The sequence below is a fragment of the Aphis gossypii genome, chromosome X (assembly GCF_020184175.1).
Source record: "Aphis gossypii isolate Hap1 chromosome X, ASM2018417v2, whole genome shotgun sequence".
Lineage (NCBI taxonomy): Eukaryota > Metazoa > Arthropoda > Insecta > Hemiptera > Aphididae > Aphis > Aphis gossypii.
This window is the reverse complement of record NC_065533.1, coordinates 54487029-54512836: the sequence shown is the minus strand read 5'-3', so window position 1 is coordinate 54512836 and position 25808 is coordinate 54487029. Positions and strand designations below refer to the sequence as shown.

General features: G+C 30.5%; 1 protein-coding gene across 2 annotated transcripts in view; it reads right to left on the bottom strand.

Annotated features, from left to right (window-relative positions):
- The window catches only part of LOC114130882 (retinoic acid receptor RXR-alpha-A), a 31672-nt gene extending 6977 nt beyond the window's left edge, over positions 1-24695 (bottom strand). Inside the window, exons 1-2 of one of the 2 annotated variants that reach the window (XM_050206183.1) lie at positions 24031-24695; positions 1016-1142 (exon numbers count right to left, since the gene is read on the bottom strand). In XM_050206183.1, the coding sequence (XP_050062140.1) occupies positions 1016-1142; positions 24031-24049 (146 nt within the window). In that variant the 5' untranslated portion in view covers positions 24050-24695. Of the gene's footprint in view, positions 1-1015; positions 1143-17805; positions 18294-24030 lie in introns of those variants that run through there. The other variant, XM_050206182.1, reaches the window with a different exon arrangement.
- Positions 24696-25808: the final 1113 nt, after the last annotated feature.

Genomic DNA, 25808 nt, shown 5'->3' with positions numbered 1-25808 from the left:
AAATGTAAATGTATACGCGTACTTATATTGTAGTATACATTATACATATTTTTAAAATACCGATGCATATACATCGAATCAAACGAATTCAATTAAAAAAAGTTTGATAATGAGAATGTAATATATTGTATGGGAATGAACGATTATCAGTTTTTTATCGACCGGTTTTATGATTAGATAAATAAACACATGAGCACATTTAGTATTATAGGTACCTACATATATGTAAATATTATTCGTGTACGAGAAGGTATCAGTATAGATAAATAACGCAAGAATCCGGATTTTTATGAAAAAAAAAAAAAAAATAATAAACGTTTTATATAAAAGTCTATTAAGCGTATATACTCCAAACGAATAAAAAAAATATTTGAGTGAGACAAAACCTGTAGGGCTATATATACATGCACACGATTTTATTTTTTATACAGATGTGTATAATACCGTAAAAGTATTTCCTATTATGGGGTGATACCTAACCTGTGTAGGTATAATGAAATAAGAAATATTTTGGTTTATTACTGCATATTGTGTATTATTTTTGGAATTAATTTTGTCGGATTAAATCAGGTCAAGTGTTTAACTTGAACTTGGTAAACAAATTTGTAAGATTCTTTATAATTTAATAACTAATTGCAGTAATAATTGTCACAATTGATAAAAATAATAAAGCGAATGCCTAAGTAATTTAGTTTATTAATCTGTTTTTAATATTTGTAATTAAAATATTCTTGTATTGTAAATACCACATGCCCACCTCTTATCTACAGATAAACGAAATAAATGACAGCACAACAATTTAAAGTTTTGAAAAAATGTAAATAATATGTTTAACACATAATTATGTAATATGTTTTAGGTTTATCAGCATTTTATAGAAAAATATTTATAAATTGGTTATTATTCCCCTTTTATGTGAGTTACAAATATTTCCTAGCACATTATTTATCTTTTGTGGGCGTTGAATATAATGAATATCAAACAGTAAATGTATATTTAACTCGACTATGCTTACCCTGCGGGGCTTAGAGGATCTCCAGGAGGGCTGAAATTAACCATTAGAGTAGCCGTATCGGGTTTGAGGTCTAGAGGCGACTGAGGACCCATTGAACTCAGTGACAGATTATTGTCCAATCTTAAACCTGTAAACAACAATAATAAAATATTAGTCATTAAATAATTAAAAATATATAAGAATTAATATAGCTTAAATGTAGAAAATGATTATTTATCATTTTAATGTAAATTCACTCGTTTTCCTGAATAATATTAATGTAAATATATATTGCAATATTAGTTATTAATTATTACATAGCTACTGTTTGTTCAGTATTCATAAAGGAAGGGCGCCACAAGGATTAGCTTAACTACCCACTATAAACTTACGGTATAACATTTAATCTTATGTATAATATATTACTATGTAAACATAGTAATGTGAATGGGAAGAGCTTATAATTGCCGTTATGGTATAAAATATGAATGTATGCACAATATTATATGCGTAGGGTTCACAAACAATGTACCTACGCAAAACCACATAGACACATAGTACACAAATTACGAATTCGATCGAATTCCTGTTTACGAGTTACTGCAGTATTAATAGTATTATTTATTATACGTCTTTATTTATATATGTATCTATTTCATATGGATGTGGTATAATATATTAATATGTATATGGTGTCATTATAAGAGAAAAACATGTTATTTTGTTTTGTATCAAACGACTTAAAATTATATTTAAAAATGTTTTTTCAAAAACTTTAAAACTTTTCGATACGATCAAACAATAAAATGATGTTCGACGTCAAAATAAAAATGTAGAAATATACCCCTAAGACCATGACCATCGAAATAAACGATTTTTTCCAAAAGTATACGCGTACATTTGGACCAGCCTGTTTAAGTCTTGCAATAAGTGAATAAATCAACCAAATCGTGAGTGGCTTGAGTTCAATTATTAGCGATGACTTTTCAATTGAAATACAAATAAGGGTAACGCAGATGCATGAATTCCTACGACTGTCCACACTATATACAGTATATTATTATTTATTAATTATTATTATGACTAAAAATTAAACCAGCGTATCGAGACATAATATTATTCGATATATATCAAACAGTATAAGTATTGTTATATTTATCTCATTTAAATGTTTTCTTGGCGTATACGAGTAACAAAGATAAATCGGCGAGTGATTTTTTTTTTATGCATACATACACGAAGATCATTTCACGTACACACGACACGTTACAATAAATACCACAGCTATGAGTGAAGTTTTTTGAAAATAGCAACAATATAATATTATATTGTTATATACTACGATACTGTGAAATCGTAGAACTATAGAGTAACATTGTACATATCGATACATATTATAATGTAGTGTGCATAATGCATATTATAGTATTGACGCGTAAACTGAAATATCCATATGATAAAACGTATACGGTAACCTCGGTAAGGACTAAAAAACGTATAGTGTTCACACGAACGCGTAAAATTATAAAAATATATCTGCTAATAAAAAAATATAAGTATTATATAACCTATATATACCGTGTATATTGCAGATATGCATATTAATTACATAGGTATATTACAAAATATTCAATTAACACATTAACACACTGTTCGTGTATAGCAATCGAAAATATACATAATAACATCATAAGTCAACTACTGTATTATTCGGTAGTGGTGTTTATAAATGTAAATTGATAATGATACATTATAATTGTGAGGTATTATTCAACACGACACGACATAATAAACCATAACGCAGGCCGAGAACGTATACAACGTGTATAGGCAATACGATGGATATCAGCTAGTAACCTGGCAATCATAGAAACATTAGCAATAATGACTAGGTGAAGTACAAACTCACGATAGATATGTACCTATTGATAAATCGTTTTAACTTTGCAGTCTATTTTTAGCCTTGCCAAATGCGCTCAGGGCGATCGATATGATATAGTCGATATTACTATGTGTCACATTAGTGTCGTTCCGTTTTCCCCGAGTATATATACAGTATGTAGATATATTAGGAGCGAAAACTCTCCTCGACCTTCACCTCTACAAATTTAATGTAAAAAAAAAAAACACTGGTAAGTAGCATTATATGATATACGACCTTGAATACTTTTATTCACTGCATAATAGGTATCCTCTTTTCAACTGTTGACTTGTATGCCCTTGATTCGATATATATATATATATATATATATATATATATATAGTTAACAATAAAAAAATACGTTGAAAGAAAAATGAATAAAAACAAATTTTAATTTATATTATCGCATATAATATCATATACCTATTTATTTCTGTGTTGTATATATTCACAAACAATAACTCGACAGCCAATATATGTATATGTATATACCGAATAACATATTGTGTTTTAGGCAATGCGAAATAGGTATACACTAAAAATATATAGTGTTAATTAACACAATGTTCAAAGTTAAGGTTTTGATAAGTTCAAATGATTACCTATCATCATCATTAATAATATATAAGACGTCTGCGGTAATATATGTTTTATACGCAACAATATCGGATTACACTAATTGTTTACGAAGAACAGAGTCTAGAATATTATATGTAGTTAGGTATACTATCTATATAATATACTATTATACATTACATATTTACATGGATAAAGTTAAATACCTGCTATTCCTTAATTAGGTTTTTATATTCATATATTAGAATCAGATAAATTATACTGTACTAAAAAATTGTTACATTAATTTAAGTGTTCAACGAAATCAGTAAAAAAAAAAACAACTCATTCTAAAAACATAAGTTTTTTTTCGTTTTTAAATATCAAAGTGTAGCGATCTGGTAAACATTTGTAAAAAAGTCCGATCACATCGACATAAAAAATATCCCTAGCATCATAATCAACCAATCAAACTGTCTGACTGATTAACTTATTTTTCCAATCTATATAGTGAAAAATGCACGGGTCAACACTTGCACTCTCTCCGCATACTTTTTTGAAAGTCAAATCAAGACGTTTTTTTAAATTTTTCCAACCAACCCTCACTGGCTTGAAAATTTGTGTTACCTAAGTTGGTATAGCGCAAACAACTTAGATTTTTCTTTTAAAATAGGTCCTGATATTGGAATATTATTTTGCCTACATTGAGTAAACCAAACCATAAGACATTCTCCAGATCGGGGTACTCACATTTTTTCTTGTCTAATCCGTGATAAATAATAATGTGTTAATGTTTTAACATGGTCCTTTTGTTTAAGTATTGTCGGAAGCGTAGAAGCTGGGACACCAAAACGTAGAGCAACATCTTTTTTTTCACCTGCTTCAACTGCAGCGATCACTTTTTTTTGTCAGCTATCGACAAACATTTGTACTTGGGACCCATTTTGCGACTGACTACGTTTTATTTGCAATTTCAATAACGGTTTACCCACCATTGCAGAAGTTTATTTAGGTAAAATGATACGATTAAAGTTTAGATTAGGTAGGTAAGATACGACAACATTTATAAACTACGATAATATTTAACCACCGTCGTTATTAGTTTCATTACGAGTACGTTAAATAGATTGTAAATAATCTTTATACATATGAACTTACATATAATCGCGTTTAAAGAAATTCGAATTATAGGTTAGAGTGTGTCTCACCGACAAACATTTCGAATAATCGAGTGACTATTATATATACAAAAAAATGATTTAAGACCAGGGAACACTTCTACATATCATATTTTTTGTATACTTTGTCATTGAATAGATCATTATATAAGGACGAGATATATTTTTATTCAATGATAAATTATTGCATATGAAAAATGAAACGAAAGGTACTCACTGATCTCATTTTAGAGATTTTAATTTCGATATTTTGAAAGAACATTGAAGTTTTTTTACCACAGAGTAGCAATAATAAGATTTAATCTGCTACGAGAAATCACTTTTAAAGCTGAAGAGTTAAGCTTTTTAATGTTCTAAAATATTATGACAGACGTACCTAAAGAAAAACAAACCGAATTTATGATTATAAAAACAATACAATGCACTTAACTTCGTTTAGAACCAAAAGGAAGATATATAATAGAAGGCATTAAGAAGTAAAGCAAGGTTATAGGTTTACATTAAGAAAAAGCGATACACTCATTTGCTATATCAGAGTTTATCACTATTCACTATCTTACTCACAAATATAATATACTACATTATGATGCTCTACATTTTCAGTATATACCAATTTTAAGACGATACAATTATCCATAGTTTCTTCAATTTTTCTGATATTTTATGAGCTATAAATATAGCTACAATATAACAAACAAAAAAGTACTTATAAATCACTTTAAAATTGTTATTAAATTAATATTATATTGCTAAGTAAATTTCCGCTTGGCGATCATTACAGTATATATATATATATTTGGAAATAAGGAAAATAATATATTTAACATATTACGTTAATATTTTATGTAACTTAGGTATATGAGGGTAAGGCAGATAATGGACGCGTGTGTAATATGTAAAAAGTTTTATTATTTTATGTTTTTGTTCGATCCGTATAAAATGTGCGCTTATTATAATATAATATAATTTAATTGCAATATAATATAACTACAAATATTTCAATTGCATGTTAGGTTGTAATAGTTGTATGTGAGATTTAAGAGATGTAATTAATAATTATATATTACTTTAGACTTGTGATTTAATAGTGGTTTAGTCAGTCTAGTGAGTAGATGCAAAATCAGGGCTCTCTACTCGAGTATCATTTTATTACACTTATATCTCGACCCTCTCCTTTTGCATATTTACCTATAGTAATTCATCAAATGCAAATCACTAATTATTTTAAAAGCTATATAAACGCACTTAAGAAAATATTTTTTTGCATAATTTTTAGTCGTTAAACGTTACCCTTTTTAAAAGAAATTACATTTTATTCACTTTTTTGACGACATGTATTTTTTATTTCTCATTCCAAAGCAAAATATTTTTGAGAATACCTACTTGGATTCATAAAAATCGAATTTTAGACTAGTTATTATGATTTATTCGTATTTAAAGAATACGTATGAGCGGAATGGATAGTGATACAGGGGTACCTTGCAAGATATTGATCCATTTGTCCACTATAGTATAAACTCAATTACTCAAATACTTACAATAGTTATATAACTATATAAAACGCGCTATTAAAAATGTATATGTTGCCAATCATATAAGGATAACAACTATAAAAAACTAAAAATTTGTGAAAAGCGTTAAGTATATGTTCTGAAATAATAATATAATTGTCACGTAGTTATAAATATAGATCACTCCGTATATAAATTCTATTTCAGGTTAATACAATTATGATTTGGACGGAACAAAATATACGCTATGTACAAGTGGTACCTTCACCATATTTTACTGTGTGTATATACGTAATAAACGCATATCCACGGTTTACGAACCATTGACGGTGGAACACCACACAATAACGTATGGGAAAAAAAACACGTAGGCACATCCAAATGAAATTTTCACGTATGGGGGTAACCCAATCAAATCAATTGCAGCGAGGATCGGCCTTGACATTTTGACAACGTCTAATAATGGAATGAGCGGACGAGAGCTTTATATATATGTGTGTGTGTGTGTGTGTGTGTTACACACGACTATATGTTCACGTGTTGTACGTGCAAGTAGAAGTTAATTATTTACGAAATGCAACGAACTAACTGCAGCTAGCACCCGGACGGACGGAGTCGGGTGGGAGATTTCAATGCAGTTATAAGCATTTATGCGCGCGCGCGCACTACAAAAACGCACATCGAGCGTTCGTTTTATCGAATTTGCACAAGGTCAGTGCTCGCGCGACGATATTGGTCGACATGTCTCATTTCGAATTCGAATACAATACTAATTAGCCGATAAGTATCTAAATCGAAACGATACGAGTATAAGACGTATTACATATTATAAGCTAATATATAAATAAATACTGTCGTAATAAGTAACCTATAAGTGACTCTACACGCAATAAATAAACAAATAAATAATAAATCAAAGAAAACAGTATGGATATCTATTCTCTACCCTACACTAATAGACATTGACGTACGTACATATATTGGGTCATCGGGTAGTCGCGGTATATGGTATATACCGTATATACACACAGATTGCTAAATAGATTTAATATTATTGTACGACGTATAGGTATTAGGATTGGGTTACACAGAGCATTCAGGGTCAAAACCACATTTCCGCTTCAGATATATCTGTCTTATAATGCATTCCGTTTCTGATTTACCAATTCTAGACATGCGGTATAGGTAATACGTCTTATTAAGTACATAATATAATGTATGTTATGGACATGATGATGTGTATACAACAGCAGAACGATCGTTTTTAATTAAAAATAAATCGTTGTTGAAACAAAAACGTGGGTATTATACAAGTACCTAACTTATAAGTATAATACATACGTACGAGACAACAATAAAAATAAACGTTTGTAAGTTAAAACTCAATACTATATTATATGTATCATGCGCGTATTGTATATACCTACATCAAAGATGGTCGACTTAATGACGTATGACATTTAGTTCTTGGAAAATGATTAAAAAGTCAACTTTTATACAATCTAGACAGCAAAACTAGAGAATTTGATAATTTATCTTTAAGAAAGTTTGTGAGGCCCTTTCGTGGTATACATGAAAACACAAATAATATTATGTTTGTACAGTTACATATAGGTAGAGCATAAAATATAAAAAAATATTAGTAATAAGATTTTACGATTAGATTATAATATTGTACGTTGTTGTAACTTTGTATGTCTTAACGCCAAATTTCCACTGTTGTCTTCTGTTAAGTAAACTAAACATGAATAGGATTTCGTGAGAAAATATCACTTATAAATGATAAAAAAAATATTTTAAATTTAAAGGTCTCACAAAATGTCTTTCGAAAAGTTAGATTTTAATGTACTGATTTTTACCAACTATAATAAACACAAGACAAGTTTTGGACTCTTAAGGACTGACTTAATAAACCATAATTTTATATAGCATTCCAATGATCAAGATGTCTCGCCTTATTAAAAAAAAAAAACATTTTTTTTTTTAATATTTCAACTACTGTAGATTATAATACACAAATAATATAAAGTCATGTAGGTATAATACTATAAATTAATTTTAAGTAGTAGAATTTATTCAAACAAGATATACATAATCAGTACCACGACGGCATGGCAGTATGACTTTATGAGGAATGAAAAAAGAGATTTAAATATGTAAATACAAATTGAAATAAAAAAATATGTATGATGAACGTGACAGGTATAATATACGTATATTAATATATTAATCAACTAGGACTTCTGAGTTGCGTTATACGTAAAATGTTTGATCGGTACTTACTATAACGAATAACGATATCACATATATCATTGTTAATATTTTATAATAATAATAATATATATTTATGAAATCAAATCAATAAAGTTGTATGTAATAATAAAACTGAAAATAACTACGCTGATATACAATAGATGTCTGAAAACAAATAAGATGATGCAAATTGTATCTAGCACGTGTACCTTGTACCTATTTTACATCCATAGACAAATTTACGTTAAGAATAATTGATTAATTTAGCTTTGTTATTTTTTATATGAGAGTGAATTAATTTATTTTTATATACCTATAATTTATAAATATGTTTGAAACTCGCTTCAAAATAATTAAAGTATTAAAAAAAATGTTGTGTAAGACCTTATTATTTTTACATATACTTTAAATCTGAAAAATAGAGTAATTCACTGAAAAATTAAAAATAACAGAAAATGTATTCTAATTTAAGAATAAATTATTTACTATGTTCTGCAATACGCATTAGAAAGAGGTGGATACAAAAAATGCAAGTCTGTCGTCCTTTTAAGGAGTTTAGTATAGGCAATATAAAGAAAATATTCTTACGAGCCGGTTGAATGCGTAGTAAATGATTAGTCTTCGCCCATTTATAATAATAATACTATAATATACTCATTTTAGTAACATACTGTAAATTGTAAGAATGTTTTTTTTCTAACTGGTACATTTACATAGGTAATTACATAAGTATATTAATAAAAAATGAGGTCATTCTGACTTTTGGTTAAGTGCCTTATGACTTGTTTTATTTCTTTGATTATTAAAGATTAACTCTATACCTAGTAACATTACAATTATATCTTAGTTATGCCTATGGCTGTAATACAATATATTTTCCTACTCCAATATACTCTGCGAGTTTTTTCAAATATTAAGAAGTACAAGTTAACCATATTTTTGAATTTTATAAACTAATATGATGTAATCATGAATCAATCAACTAATTCTAAGCAAATAAGTAGTAATATTTTCTAACAAAAGTGATCAATTCAACGAGATGCGAAAATGGGACAATCAATGCATACATGCGTATATATATACGCATATATGCATTGATTATATATATTTATATTGATGGGAAATGCGGACACAACAATTTTACGTCAACAGTGTATTAACATTATATGGTCTAACGCCGTTCTAAAAAGTTCTCACATCACTATAATAATGAAGCATATTATTAGAAGGCCACATTCAGCATAATATTTAGTAGCATACGCAGAGGTAGGATTCTAGGGTTTTAACCACACTCGAAGTTTCTTCTTTCTCCTAAAAATTGTTTAGTTATTTTATTATTTATCTCATAGTGTATAATAATATGTTATTACCAAATATTTTATTTTAAACTTAAAAAAACGTTATAGTTATCAAATTAAGTATAGGATTTTATGAGTTAAGACAATTAATATAAAAATAAGAATTTGGAAAAATCATTATATGTTCTAATATTGGTGTTATTTGCTAATTCAGCTATTAAGAAGGGTGTGTGTGGGGGGAGGTGGAGCCCCCAAACGACCTTTTGATCAACTTATACTGAAAATCATAACGGAACTAAAATATTGTGTACGCTACTGAATAACTTATTCATTTAAGTATAGACGTATTGTAATTATAATTATTTATAGTTACTAACCATGTGATCGTCTAGATGTCTATCGCAGTTTAATGAGAAAAAAGTCTATACAAACAACAAAACTCGAATACACAGCAGCAGTTAAGTTATACTTAAACTATACCAAAGAAAACCAATTAAATTGGCAGCCGGTTGTCATATTGATTCACGTTTCGTATATTTAATACGTAGCTAAATGTTGGTAACATGTAAGTTGAATATAACGTAAAAAATTCTACATGACACTATTGTGTGCAGTGCACGGAATAGTCACAAATCTTGACTTCTCTGCTGCAATGAACTTTTTTTGTTAAATACACCTACGTCCTACAAAATTGTCGATTACATGCGGTAAAATATATAAATACATATATATATATATATTTATGATACATTACAGTGATCATGTGATAATCTTTGCAGTTAATATATGTGTGTTTAATGGTAAGTGTGGTAGAGGTTTAAAAATATTATCTAACCCCTATATAATGAGTCATAAAATATACTAACAGTTTCTTTAATATAAAAGATGAACTATACCTACACAGGATTAAATAAAAAAAAAATGGGTTTCAATTGCAAAAAATGTAATACCAGCGTCGGTAATGGAACGAGCATTTCAGAATCAATATTTTTATAATTATATGCATTAATATAGTCACTATATTCTAAGTGTGATAATGATTTTATAATAGGAATGATATATACATTTATTTTAGTGTTTTTAATAGTATTATTTTTATTAAATTATACATAAGGTTGATAATATTAGAACAGTATATTAATATTTCATAAAAAACAGGGAAAATAAAAATATACTTTAATACTTATATAATGATTTATATACATTATATTCACAAGATAATTATATTTCCAAATGATAGACTATATTATTATTAATTTGAATTGGAACTATACTTCTTTAAAAAATAGGTTAAGGTAAAACTTACATCTATAATATTTTTAAAATTATATCTTATGATGATAGAATTGCTAAACGATTCAAGCTCCAGGAGCAAAAATAAAATATTAAAAAATAAAAACTTTGGGCAATTAAATTGTCATTTTAACGATAGTATTTTAAAAGCCAGCCAAGAGAGAAAATTGAAATAGAAAAAAATATAGACTATTACATTTGAAGTGTTTGCCAAGGATTGAATTACTGCCACTTACTCGTAAAATGAATAAATAAACATTAAAAAATAACAGTGAACGAAAAAACACTCGTAGCTCGTAAATATTAAATATTCACAAGAGTCAACGTCGCAGCACGTGTGGTACGAAACGGCCGGAACACATAAAACAAGGAGGAGATGACGATACATAATATATATCAACATAAACGGTAAAAATGTAAGATAAATATGAGCTCGCTTTGACGACGACTAAAAATAAATTCACGTTTATCAAGTGCATAAAAAAACAGTCTGGTGAAACGCTATTATAAATCGTTTGCACGTGTTGTACCTTTGACAAGATAGATATATTGGTGAAACACTCGATTCAATAAAGGACACGCTAAAACTTATTCCGTTCTTTTCTCGGTCACCACGAGTACACAACGCAGGACTGTCACAGGTATTTTCTACAATAATGCAGTAAAAATATTATGTTTTGTAACGCTTATACGCAGTAGGTTTAATTTTTAACACCGATTGAAGACGTTAGCATTTGACAATCTTCCGCCGTCCAGAGGACACTTAATACATTTCCACAGACGGAAAAAATATTGTCCAAAGTAGATCAATATTCAATATACATATCGATATTTGTTGTCAAATTTAAAATATCAAATACTATATAGATATAAATGATGGTAAAATAGGTAAGTTACTCCAGTGATGTTCTACACGTAATAGTTCGGCGAATCTATAGACACCGAGATCGGCAAGAATACATTCATTAACATAGATTTCTGTAATATTGATAGAGGGCACAAAAATCCGATCTATTTTAAGTTTACACCAAATTGACAAAATAGCAACTAACTCAATTTGTAAATTTAAGGATAAATAAGAAACTGCGAAAAAAAACAGAAATTTTTCGTTTACATATAAAAAAATAAAAACACCTGCAGTTTACTAAATAAAAAATTGTTATGTAAAACAGAAATAAAACAGGGCATTTTTTTATGTTTTTCACTTTTGAGAGGACACAAAAATGTTTTTAAAAACATGTTAATTTTTATCACCAAAACAAATTCAATGTTGAGGAATTTAATTCACTTTGTTTCCGATTTATCGAGATAGGTACAGACGAATGATATTGACGACTTGGTCCTACGCACCAATAAACAATAAACATACAACACATTTTTCGGTGAGAAGTACTAAACTATTTCAGTCTCGGACGAGATTGAACCACATTGAAATACTACCTTTCTGTAAAAAAATTGTACTGTAGCCAATATCTACGTATACGAATAGACGTTTATACTATTATACTATATTAGGTATTTTTTGTTACACCTTTTATACAGTACCGAAACGACGAAACTGCCTCTATCGATATTTCGGTTAATTCATAGACCACGATAAACTGTATTGGCTGTAATCCACGGGGTCTAAATTCACTGTTTCTTATATGAACAACACGGTTTACCTAACCTAACTTACAACACTTAGATGGTCGTAAAAAAAAAATTTAAATCACCAACAATTTGTAAGTACTATTTCAGATTGGAAAAAATGTATTTATTTTACATAATAAATAATAATCACAAATTTAAATAGATAGTTTAAAATAGATATATGGTTTAATTGTAGATTTTATATTATATACAGTAGTATATAATACGTATAATCATAATAAAAAAATCAAAGGAAAAGTAGATTTTAGAAAAATACTAAATACCTTATATTAATTATGTCATTAGATATTTCTTCGGTCAAATGCGAGGCCAAATGTTAACTACTACACGAATAATCTTTATAAATATTTACCTGAAAATCAAAGATATTGTAATCTCCTACATGGACATTTTTACCTCAAAAAAATTGAGTATATTACTTGAATTCACGATTTTGAAATTGAAAAGCTCAAAAAACCAAAAATTATTAGAACTTGAAAATAATAAACATACATATAAGTATATAACATACAGACACTTGAATAGAGCGTATTTAAACGCTGTATGATGATTCTCGAAAGTTAGGTTATATCCATATTATATCCCATATTATATTATATGAGTATACGTTCATATCGGCACTTGCAGTACAAAATGTTTTAAATAGATCAGCGATAGTATGGTAACGAATATCGTCGAATAACGATAAAACATGATAATAATCTCACCTATATGGCTATGTTGGACATTTCTGAACAAATTGGCGTTCATTAAAGGTCTATTTCCGATATTGTAGTCCGCTCGTAACTGTCTCGTCGTTAAATATATTGTTTGAGTTTAGTCTTGTGAAATATATATTAAAATTAGAAGCAGTCATATAACACAACGTAGACAGACAAAAACAATTTCAAAACTTTCAACTTTTCAACTGGTAAAAACGTCAAAGACGATGTATCATTTTACACTTTTTTGCAAGTTGTTTACTTTATGTTTAATACTGACAAAAATGGAAAAAACAGCCCTGAACGCGCGAGTTTAATCTTAAGTTTTGAGTAATCCAATAGTCATAATATCATCTTCTACAATATTATATTACTCAGTTTATTTTCATCATATAAAGTGTTGGCGGTATGCAAATTAAGCAATACTCAGAAGTACAAAGTATCCGTTTACAGTTAGTATTTGATATTTTAGACAAAATAGCATATCGATAAGTTCACGGATGCCCGCTAGAAATTTAGCAGGGAACGGCATAATAACGTTATCAAATACCACAAAGTGTAATAAAAAAAAAAAAAAATTTAACCCTAGTCAAAATATCAATGAAACGTTTGTATTTAAACAATATTAAAGGTTCAAATTTAAAAAATTATATTTCGAGTCTAGGGGGCGGCAATTGCCTCGGGTAGCACAATACGGATACACGTCATTTGCAGTAAAGTGTATATTACGTAGGTATATATTTGGACAGATTATAATATAGTTTACAGCTGCCTACATCCGGGCTTAAAAAATCGTTTTAACCATTCGCCAAAGGTCATTAGGAGGTGCTCGCATCGTTATGTCATAACTACGCTTCAGTCGAAAATCAAACTCTCTGACGCGCAGACGCGATAAAAAAACGTTACATAACTCGACCGTTTTTTCTACCGATTATCGACACATCACACATCGCACATCACGCGGGCCACCGTCCGTCGTCACTGCGCGGACTAGGGTCATCGCGACCGCGGCTTTTGCCGCAAAAGCGTTCGATCGTTTTTTTTAAAAAAAAAAGACACGTTTTCACGGGTCCAAAAGCCCAAAGGCCGCGACGGCGGCACGTGACGGCAGGACGCGCACGCGCTCGTACAGGTGTTACGAAACGTGATGATTTACAACGATATACACGTAATTACAATTATTATTATAACAATAATAACACACATGTGTTTTTATAACGATTTGTTTGCCTTATCAAGCGAGGCGGGGCGAGTATTACAGTATTACGACACGGCGGCGCGGAGTATACTCGAGTACGCCGCGCGCGATGTACCGCCGCCGCGCGTGTCGTCATCGCGCCGGAGGAGTCGCGGGTGCCGGCCGAGAGCCGATGACGGGCCTACCGCCCGCGAGTTTTCCAGTCTGCACGCGCGCGCGCGCCAAACACGTACGCGATGACGGCGGCCGTAAAATATGATGCGGCGAGCCTCGTGCGAGATGTGACGACGACCTTGAGGTGCAAAATATAGGAAGCTCCCGGTAGGTCAGCGGAGCGGAGAGTACGGGGGCATTGCGGCGACGGCGACCTTGAAGGTGGCAACGCGCGCGCCGCCGCTAACGACCGTATCGTCGTCAATCATTTTTCACACTCCTTTCCCGAACACGCCGGTGAGACGACCACAACAGGGGCCCCCCCGACGACGGACATTATTATTATTATTATTGTCACGATACACATTACATTATTACGGGCAGGACAACGATATAATAATATACGTCACACACGTAGGGAATTGCAACGACGATAAAAAATGTGACGACCGCGGACGATGCGACGGTGAATCATGACGTATGATGTTATGTTATTATATTATTTACTACGATCGCATTATAATGCGATGTTGTGTAACATTGTAATACATTTATAATATGAATAATGAGCAAAGGCGTATTTCTGGGGCGATCCCCCCCTGAACCTCTGTTTTTAGTTCTATTTACTATACTTATTATAATATTTTCGTAATAAAATTATGTACACCGAATGGCGAATATAGTAAAATTATATTTCACCAGCAAGAAGGAAACTATTTTCACTTAGCTATAAATTAGAATTTAATAAATCGATTTTGCCTAAATTATTGGGTTTTTCTTTAAAAAAAATTGTATCAAAATTACCCCCTCTTGAAAACAGGGCCAGAGACGCCCTTGATAGTAAGTCGTATAAAGATTGATGCGTATTATGTAGAACACGCGCGAGCGCGCTCGTTTATCGTTACCTATTATAACTACGATGGTCGAGGGTATCTGTATTATAATAATTAAGGTACGTATATATACGACAACGCAGCTTAAATAATATAATAAATATAATATAATATAACATTATAATGACAGCGAAACACAATATTGACGGCGACACGCGGACGGTGATCGATTTTACTAGTAGTTTTTTTTTTCTGGCAACCTCGAGAAATACAAGGTGCCTACGATGGTTGTGGTTATACGTACATTGTACATACGCAATATTATTATTACCTATATATTATTACTACCTACGATTTTTAGACGGAAAAGTAGTTAGTCGAATAATAGTGGAATGTGAGTAAAAATAAAATCGTCTAAACCGATAGAGCTGCGTTTGACAAGCGCGCGGGATCGACTCAGGTTTTCCCGTCTATTATAATATGAATTACCATGTTTTGTAGTTTTTGGACTATATATAGATATATACGAAAGCCGCGATGGTTATTAACAAATACGATCGCGATACGTTTTCATAAAGCTTATATTATAAAATGTGATCGGATATTTTTTTTTATGACACTTAATAAATTCCGATACCGCAGAGTTGACGCGTATTTATCCTACACCGAATGAATATCAAATCAAATTCATATTATAAACGATATAATTTCATCTAAATGTATGCAGCCATACAGCAAAGTGGTTGAAACTAACGAGAAACGGTTTCGTAACATTGATTATTCCGTTTCTTTTTATCACGACTGATTTATTCAGCGATACGTACATTTTATGATGAATAAAATATACATTGAATTACATTAACTATAATTCTCAGCAATATAAAATTTGTATACACGAGTAGTACGATATAGATGACCCAAGTGAATAAAAATACGTATTGTGTATTATGCATGGTGATGAAAAGAACTCTCACAACTACCTTATAAATACATTATTATTATTATTATTGTATTGTACTATACTGTGTAGGTATTGATTTCAGTTAATAAAAACTTATATTAGAGTGTAGAGTCAAAAAATAAAAATTATTAAATTTCAATAATACTGAATTTATATAGCGTATAAAAATAATTTTAAATACAATACTCAATCGCACACAATGCAATAAAGTATGTATACTTATATATTATAAAGTTATATGTTCAAGAAAAAATGAGCAATTATTAAAAAATGATTGTAAATTTGAAATTAAAACCTTTTTACTAGGTATACTGCAGTTGCCTTTTTATTATTGATTGAAAATTCGGTTTGCCAATAAAGCCATTCGAATGTTAATAATTCTTAAATTTAGAACACCATAACATCACACTTAACATCAAATCATTCTCTGACAAACAATATAATATACAATCTGAATAGTTTACAGAAAATTATTATTTTAAGGTTTCCACAACTAGGTATAAACAGCGAATGGAACACCGGGAAAAAACTTCCTCCAAATCGTTTGGTAAAAAAATCGAGTTCCACATTATTATAATCGAAAAAAACTAACTTTTGTGGGCATAACAGAAATCGATGAGGACGTCGTGTCGAATAAACGAAAAATGAATGATACTGTTCAAATAAATGTCTCTGTCCTTTAGTAAAATTTTAACGAAACACATCGAACGATTCCATTGCACTGCAGTATTGAAATAAAATATAATGACATGTTGACATAATTGTAATTGACATATTCACGTGTTGCCTTACACACACAGAAAATAAACACGTAGACCTTTTTTCCTCGTTACGAACCGACAAGGGAAGCGGTTCCTTGCAACTGAATAAAACATATTTTAAAATTCGTTCGTATAATCCGGTGTAAGCACAAATAATACCAATCTTTTGACGTAAATATACCGGTAAATCGAGAAATCGTTAACACCACGTCGGGTATCTACCTAAAAAAACGTCAATGTCATCGCATACTACGATGTAGGTAGGTACTATATGCAATTATACATAAAATGCAGCGATATAATTTATAAGCACCACACTTACACCACCGGTATTACAAACATTTTGGACCGGTATCACTGCAAACGAATTTCTTTATTTTACAGGTACCGGTGGTAGGTATATATACGTGTCTTTTTGACGGGAAATTTATACCGGATTTAAAACGAACTGCTAATTTCTAGACGGACATACAATTTCGTCCGGTACGTTACACTCTCTACGAAAATCTAGGGCGACAAAGTCGGTTTTTTTTTTTTTTTACCTCTGCCCCAGTGGTGTGCGGCCCTGCTCTGGATGATGGCCGACACGGACATCATGGGTTTTTCTTTCTTGAACATGTTCGAGCAGCACTGCAGTACTCGGCCCGGACCGGCGGACGACTTCGGAAAAGCGCGCGACAATATTCACGAAAAAATAATATTCGACGGCAAACACAATAACGGCCACGAGCGCGCGCGATCGCAAAACGCTATGGCGATAAAAACAAAAAAAAAAAATACAAAATATCGTCGTACGGCGATATGGTGCTGTTCTCCGGACCGCCGCGGACGACCCACTGATCCCGCGAGCCGGCCGACGCACGCCGATATAACTATCAACAACGCGATGTACCTCTGCTGCCCACCCAGTGACACAGTTTTGGCGCGAGAGGCACACGCCGGAGCATCAGTCGGCGGCAATATATTACCAAGTGGCGACGGCGCGACAGCGGAGTAGGTACGCGCCGCAACGGACGGCAACCAAATAAGCACGCTGCTCGGTCGGCGGCCGGAGACGAAACTTCGCAGCCGCCGCCGCCGCCCCACCATTCGCGCCGCCCGACGCCAAACGAGTAACGCTGCTACTAGATTATTATTATTATTATTATTATCATCATACTTGTTGTCGCGTTTACCGGCGCTGCTACAATGTTGCAGTCTTGATAAAGTACGTAAATTCGTAATAAGTTCGTAACGACTACCTGTTATTACGTCATACGTCGTCACCTGACCCTTCGATCACCTTTTAATCACCTTTAACCTCCCCTTCCCCCTCGACGATCGCATAACCCTTTGACGGTAATGCTTATACCTTGGATGCTACCAAGGCATTGCCTGTTTGCGTTAAAATAGAAAATGAGGATTTTTACGCCGAAATCTCAAAATATTTCCAAAACAATAATATTAGTTGCTATATTCCACAATCAACGAATGACGAGTCACGAGTTATAAAAAAAATAGTTTTTAGTTTGAATTTGTCTATTTTACACGGTTAATTTTAAATGTCTATTGGTGGTTTACCTAATTAACGTGATATTGAACTATTAGCTGTTTCCTATATTTTGATTATTAATAGTTACCATAAAATACCCTATATTATTTATATGAACTTGCAGCGCAAATTGTTAACATTTTATCGCTCATACCATGGCTATGATAATTACGTCGCCGTTATTGATGTATAATATATATAATTATATAAATAATAATATAATATTATATAATATTATTGTTATTATAAATTACTGTATTGTTAACTTTGATTAGAATATCTGAACGTCATTAATAAGACGCGAATTTGTCGTCGGGATGAATTTCTTATGAAATTACACATTGTAAAATACGAAATATTTTACCATATGATATACAGAAATTTTTACAAAAACCGTTTAAAAAATCTTGAAGTTCAAGGATCAAACATAGTATCACCAGTATTAATAACACAGAAGCTTAATAATGTAATAAAATCTTTTTATTGACAGGACGCAAGAATTATAATAACAACAGGAAACTGCTCGAAAAGGCGATGTCAAATATGTATAATTGAGAATCCTTTGTGATCGTTTTTTATTCAACGATTTCAATAATATGTTATATTTTATACATCATGTTCATGTATATACTATTATGTATACCTATGCCAGTTATACAGTATACTCTACCCTCAGAAATCAGTCTAAACCTATAGGCCCTAGAGATAGGTACCATTATAATTCACTTTGATTGTTGTATAACAACTGACTTTAAGTAGGTACCCACACTTTTATTATAGTTATTATTAATGATTCTGTTTTGTAATATTAATTTGTATTTACATACACTCGTATACTATGTATTTCTTCACTTTTCAAACTATTGAACTTTTAATAAATTTAATGTTTTAAAAGTTATAACAATATAATAATTAATAATGATTAATGATTTTAGACTTTAATTATAATTTTTGATATACCTAACAATTATAACATACTGAATCAAATTATTGTACCAAACTTGAAACTAGGTCTGACATCAGAAGCTACTGATGCTAAATAAATGATTACTAATTAATTCAATATCTCCATAGTAAATAGGTAGCAATGTTATTAAATATTTGTATTGTGATTCTTTGTTTTCCTGCTAACATTTATTTAAGCTAAGTACATTCAGTAAGTTAGTAAGTTTAGGTCATAATCTAATATAGTGATAATACCTATATCAACTAATTAATAATTATAATAAAATAATATGAGATGCCTATTTTTGTTTCTCTATTTTACACATTTTAATATTTAATAAAAATGATCAAAATTATTTTACCAGTAGAGATTTGAGAGATTAACACAGCTTTCAATAGAAAAAAATTATAATACATTTTGTTTCCTTACAATACACACACGATATTATGTAAAATATAAATACAATAAATTCTAAATACTGATCGAAGAGATGATAAATAACTATAAATAACTATCTATTAATACGAAAAACTTGCATGGGAGTCTTACCTTGACACTCTCAGTAAACTGGTGACTTGTTTTGTCTAATCAGAAAATTATATTGAGACTCACTAGTATATACATTCGAGAATTGGCATTAAATTTTAATTTTATTGCAGTCAAGTTTTCTTCAAATATTAATTAATTTTTATTGAACAATAGTATTATTAAAGTTAATAAAATGTTTAACAATCATTAAAAAATATACTTATACATTATGTGCCTACAAAAACTCAACTTTGAAGGAAGTATTTTGCTAGCATGTTAAAAATATATACTGTACAAGTATCTACATCTATTTTTTTATTTAACATTGAACTTGTTTAGATAAATAGAGTAGGTACTTTGAACAGTATGTACTCTAAATGCTAATAAAAAAATAATAATTATTAACAATATAAAATATGTTAAGTCAAGTAATATCTGATGATACATAATAAAACGTAAACAAATTTTAAAAGGCTTTACTAATTTAAATAGTAATTAGTAATTATCAATTAAAAATATCCTATATTACTATTGTGTAAAATAAAAAAAATTTGTTTGATTATTTTACGAATTTTATAGAAAAAAAAATAATAATAATGATTTGGTAAATGACCATGTAAATTACCTATGCGATTAAAAGATTTTCAAATATTGTATTATAATAAGTAATAATTGTATTGTATTATTAAGTTACTGTTAGGTAAATGTATTATTATAGTAACATTATAATTTAAATACCTAAATATTATGTATTTTGGTTTATGAAATATTTACTCATACATAAGTGTGTGTACCTGATGTGCCTAGCCACCTCCTGGCATTTTGTAATTTATAGGAGCTCTAAAATTTAAGTCACAGAATCAAAGGATTATATTTTGTCTGATCTTACTAGATAAAATGTAGTTTTTCTAAAATATATTTTTATTGTTTACTAAAAAAGAAAATTATATAGGTACCTAATATATAAAATAAAATATTATATATTTTAAGTGTAAAAACCAATTATTGTATTATAACAGATAAAAGTTATTGGTTTAATTCTAAAAATCATAAATAAAATGGGAATTAATTACTGATTAATATTATGTGGTATTACTATAATATGTAATACAATTAATGATTATTGATTATCATCCATCGGTATATGGTACACAGGCCAAACAATTAAATTTATTTTATGCAATTTGAAAAATTAACTTACCTATCTATTGTTTGCTAGTTAGCTACAAATATATAAATATTATAAATTAAACATATAGATATTAATATAATTTAATTAACAAATACATAATGATAGGAAAATTTTTATATTCACTTAATTATTATAAAAAAAATTAGAAGGGAAATTATTAATTAAATGTGATAGTAAAAGTAAAAAAGTTCATATTTTGATTTAGATTCAGTTATTCATATCTCATTAGTTTAATAATTTAAATACAAAGTGCAGTGCATGTAATTGGAATTATAAATTTTTAATTGATGTAGTTTTTGGTACATAATATTAAAATATTAAAATTAATGTAATATATGTCTATTTATAATAATTTATTTACATTAATTGACTTATAAAGAGTGCCAGATTAATAAAAAGGATCAACAATATTGTAGGCACCACTTAAAATTCAAGTTAACACACAGCTATTTATTTACTTGTTTGTATTACAATTATTTATGTGTCAAAATCAAACAATTAAATCAATCAATAATTACAACTTGATGATTCAAATAAATCTGTTAAAGATTCTCAAAGTACCTAATCTGATAATTAATAAATAATACAGAATATATTATCAAATTTATTTAGTGTTTTAAAAATTGGAGTTACATGACCAATTCTACTCGAATTTCTAGTATGTTAACAGATATACGCTTTTTTTCAAAGCTCAAACTAATAAAAAAAAAGTACTATGTTCTCAACCATGGTGGCTTGGCTTAAAATTACATTGAAGATTTAATAATAATTTTATAAAAATCTCAGATAAAATCTGATAATGACAAAGCTATTGACAACTTTTCCACGTTACTTCAATTTAAAAACAAAAACTGACTTACTTATTTAAATACTAATACTATAATGTTTAATTTATCAACAAGTATATCTTATTACCTAAATGTCTTAACAGTGATGACTTAAACTTTTTGTTACATATAGTTATAAAATAAAATTAGTTTCTGAAAATTTAATTTGTTAATTTGTTTTACTTTAATAAATAAATAAATATTGTACAATTTGTTTAGAATAATATGTTAACATTGTTAACAGAATAAAAACATAGGATGTATAATAAATTATATTTCTATATTTCACATAATGGATATCACCAATTGGTGTCATAAACTAATTAATTTTATTTAAATTTAATAAATGCATTACAATTAAACTATTGGCTTTTTATGTCTTCTACATGTGTTATTTAATTAGTATGTGCAAGTTGTACATTGTCAAATTGATATGTTAACTTTTCAATTTTTAAAACCCCATTTTTTCAGGCAAAAATATAATATACAATTAATATATTAATAAATTCAAACTCAAATTTTAACTAATTATTTTTATAAATTTAGGCACCTATATATTTGTTTTAATCTTTTATATTATCTATCTAAGTAACAAAATATAAAAACTTGAACTAAAAATTTCAATATTAATTATGTCAAAAATTAAAAGAGTTCCAATTACAATATTATCATTGAAGAGATGAACAGTTTCTTTTATAAAATATTAAGTGAGCACCACAATGAATACCCACCATATTATGTAATATGTATTAAGAAACCACTAAAACAGGATATAGGCATGCAAATATTTATTAATTTAATACTATCATAACTACTAGAGATAATAACGTTATGTAGTCTGGTAAGAATAACAATAATTATTATGCTATCAGTTATCAGTTGTTTAGTATTTATTATTTACATATGTGATATGTTTGTTTACATATACTGAGACTAGGGCTATTGACTTTTAGCAATATCAAACCAAATTTTTTATACACATACATTCATAATAATACTAATTAAATGTTATCATAAAAATTACTATTAGCTGTTATAAATTATAATAACTGTTATTAATAATATAATATGTTACTAAAATGGGTAATTTACCTAGCTATACTTGAAACATGAAATTACACTATATTTAAATTTGAAAAACAATAAAATATAGAAAGTATTAAAACATAAGTTAATAAATACCTAGGTATAGGCTTAGTTAAAGTTTGATAATCAAAAATAAAAATTATTGATATTATAAGTAGGTACCTATGTACAATTTGAACATTTATAAAACACAATAATAAGAAAATAAATATCTCGAGTCTTTAAATAATAGTTAAAATTACCTAATGAAAACATTAGTATGCTAAATAATAGCTTGAATTATTGAATCCAAATGCATAATAAACTGGACTAATTTACAATAATATTACAAACATTAGATACCTGTTTAGAATATGTCATATAAAATAAAGGCGAAAAACTCTACACTTTAAGTGTGGGCATTGTAGAGTACGCTTAGGAATACATGACACGACATTACTTATGAAACGCATAATATTGAGGACTTAAAAATATTGCCGATAAATGGGGTGCGAATACGCTAGCACTAAGACTCCTCAGACCGACCGATTGTTGATATCATGCGGTCATTGCACACACTCTTTCCAAAGGGTTTGACATAAACATTCTTTCAAACATTCTTAAGATAGTATATATGCAGCCGTGTAGGTACTTTGAGATGAGCACAAAACGTCTTACCTCGTTCAGTGCCGTCCATGGTCGTTCGAGGGAAACTGCGGTGGCCAGACAACAGAGAGGACAACAATGACGAACCTCCGCCGCCGCCGCTGCTGCTGCTGATCGATGCTCGGACGAGGTGGTCCCCAGCGACAAGGGTAGTAGCGGTGTCCCAAAGTTCTTATCGGTCGCGAACAGATGCAAAACAATATTATGAAGTCGAAACAATATTATTATTATTGTTGTTTAGGTGTAAGAGGGGGGCGGACTGCCGGACGAGCGCGCGCGCGCGTTTAGGAAAACACACACACGAAAACAGATAACGCGTCGATGTGCCAAGGTTGATGAACTAGGTCATTGAGCCTTTTGGTGTTGCGCGCCCGAACGATTCTCGCACGTCGAAGACGTATAAAACGATCGATAGAAACAACAGATTTTTATGATCTTTTTTTTTTTTTGCTTTTGATAATACGGTAAACCGAAGTGGCGACGAAGGCGTCTTCGTCGGGCTAGACGATAAACGGTCCGAAATACGTAAGTCGTACGAGCTCAGTGGGGGCGGGGCGGGGAACGGGTGCCAGGTGATCGCGGTGAGCGCAAGTACGAGATTGTGTCGTGACTAGTGGCGTGCGCGTGGTGGAGGGGTGAGGGGGTGGCGGTTATCAATCGGTGTCGCGGTCGGAGAAGGAGATACCACCGCGGCCGACCTGTCGGACGGTCGTGGCCGTCGTCGCCGCCGTCGCCGCCGCCGAGCGGTACGCCGCGGTCGACGAGGTATCTGGTGGTCGGTATCGTGACCGTGTGGTAGCGCTGCGGTTGAGCGACGCTCGGTATCGACGGCCGAACGGGGAAGTGTTCAACAGCAGTAGTAGTGGCTGTCGACCCCGGTTCCTCCGTACCGTCATACCTACAAAACTTACTACCGTAGGTATAGTGAAACGACTATAATAATTGACTGCTCAGTGCTCACAGTCACACTGCTCAGTGCTCAGTCCCCTAACGGCGTTGTAGTCGTATGTCGTACACGACATTCGTTGCTGCGTTTCGGTAACCACCGACAGACGACAACATTTGTATTCAATGTGTTCTGCGAAATAGTACTATATAGTAAACGACATGGGCTTGTCATTTTGACTCACATGATGTGAGTCGTGTTAGTGCTATACCATTGATTATGAACGGAATTTTTATAATCAATAGTGCTGCCCACTAATCAGTGGCGGAACTGAGAGCCCGTAGACCCCGCGTTCGGGGGAGGGGCACGGTAATTTGGGGCCTTTGGTTTTAGGGTTATATTTGGTATGACAATATTTTAGGGGCCCATTTTTGAAAACTTCTTTAGCGGCGTTCTGACGTTTGACGAGAATGGAGAGTGAACTGGTAAAAATGTAACGTTTTGAGATTTCGTTACACGAGAGAAAAAAAAGATAAAAAAATTGTTTTTTATAACAATGGTTGCTATAACAATCCGATTTATGTGTTGACAAATTTATCACTTTATTATTACAGCTAATTATTATTATTATTATTTATTATTATTATAATAAATAACGCGTCTTCGTATACGCACACTTACAAAGTTTATGTGCGATAGCTACGGTTTTTCTAAATAATGAAATGTATTAAAATAACGATAAATAAAAATAAATAAATAAATAAATAATAGTAATTAACAATTTTTGCTGAGATGTTAAGAGACGGAAATTTCCATTCGTTTGAAGGCGAGATCACTATAAAAATATCGTCATCGCAGCCATCAACTGCACGAATATAGTATTTCAACATATAATAGATATTTA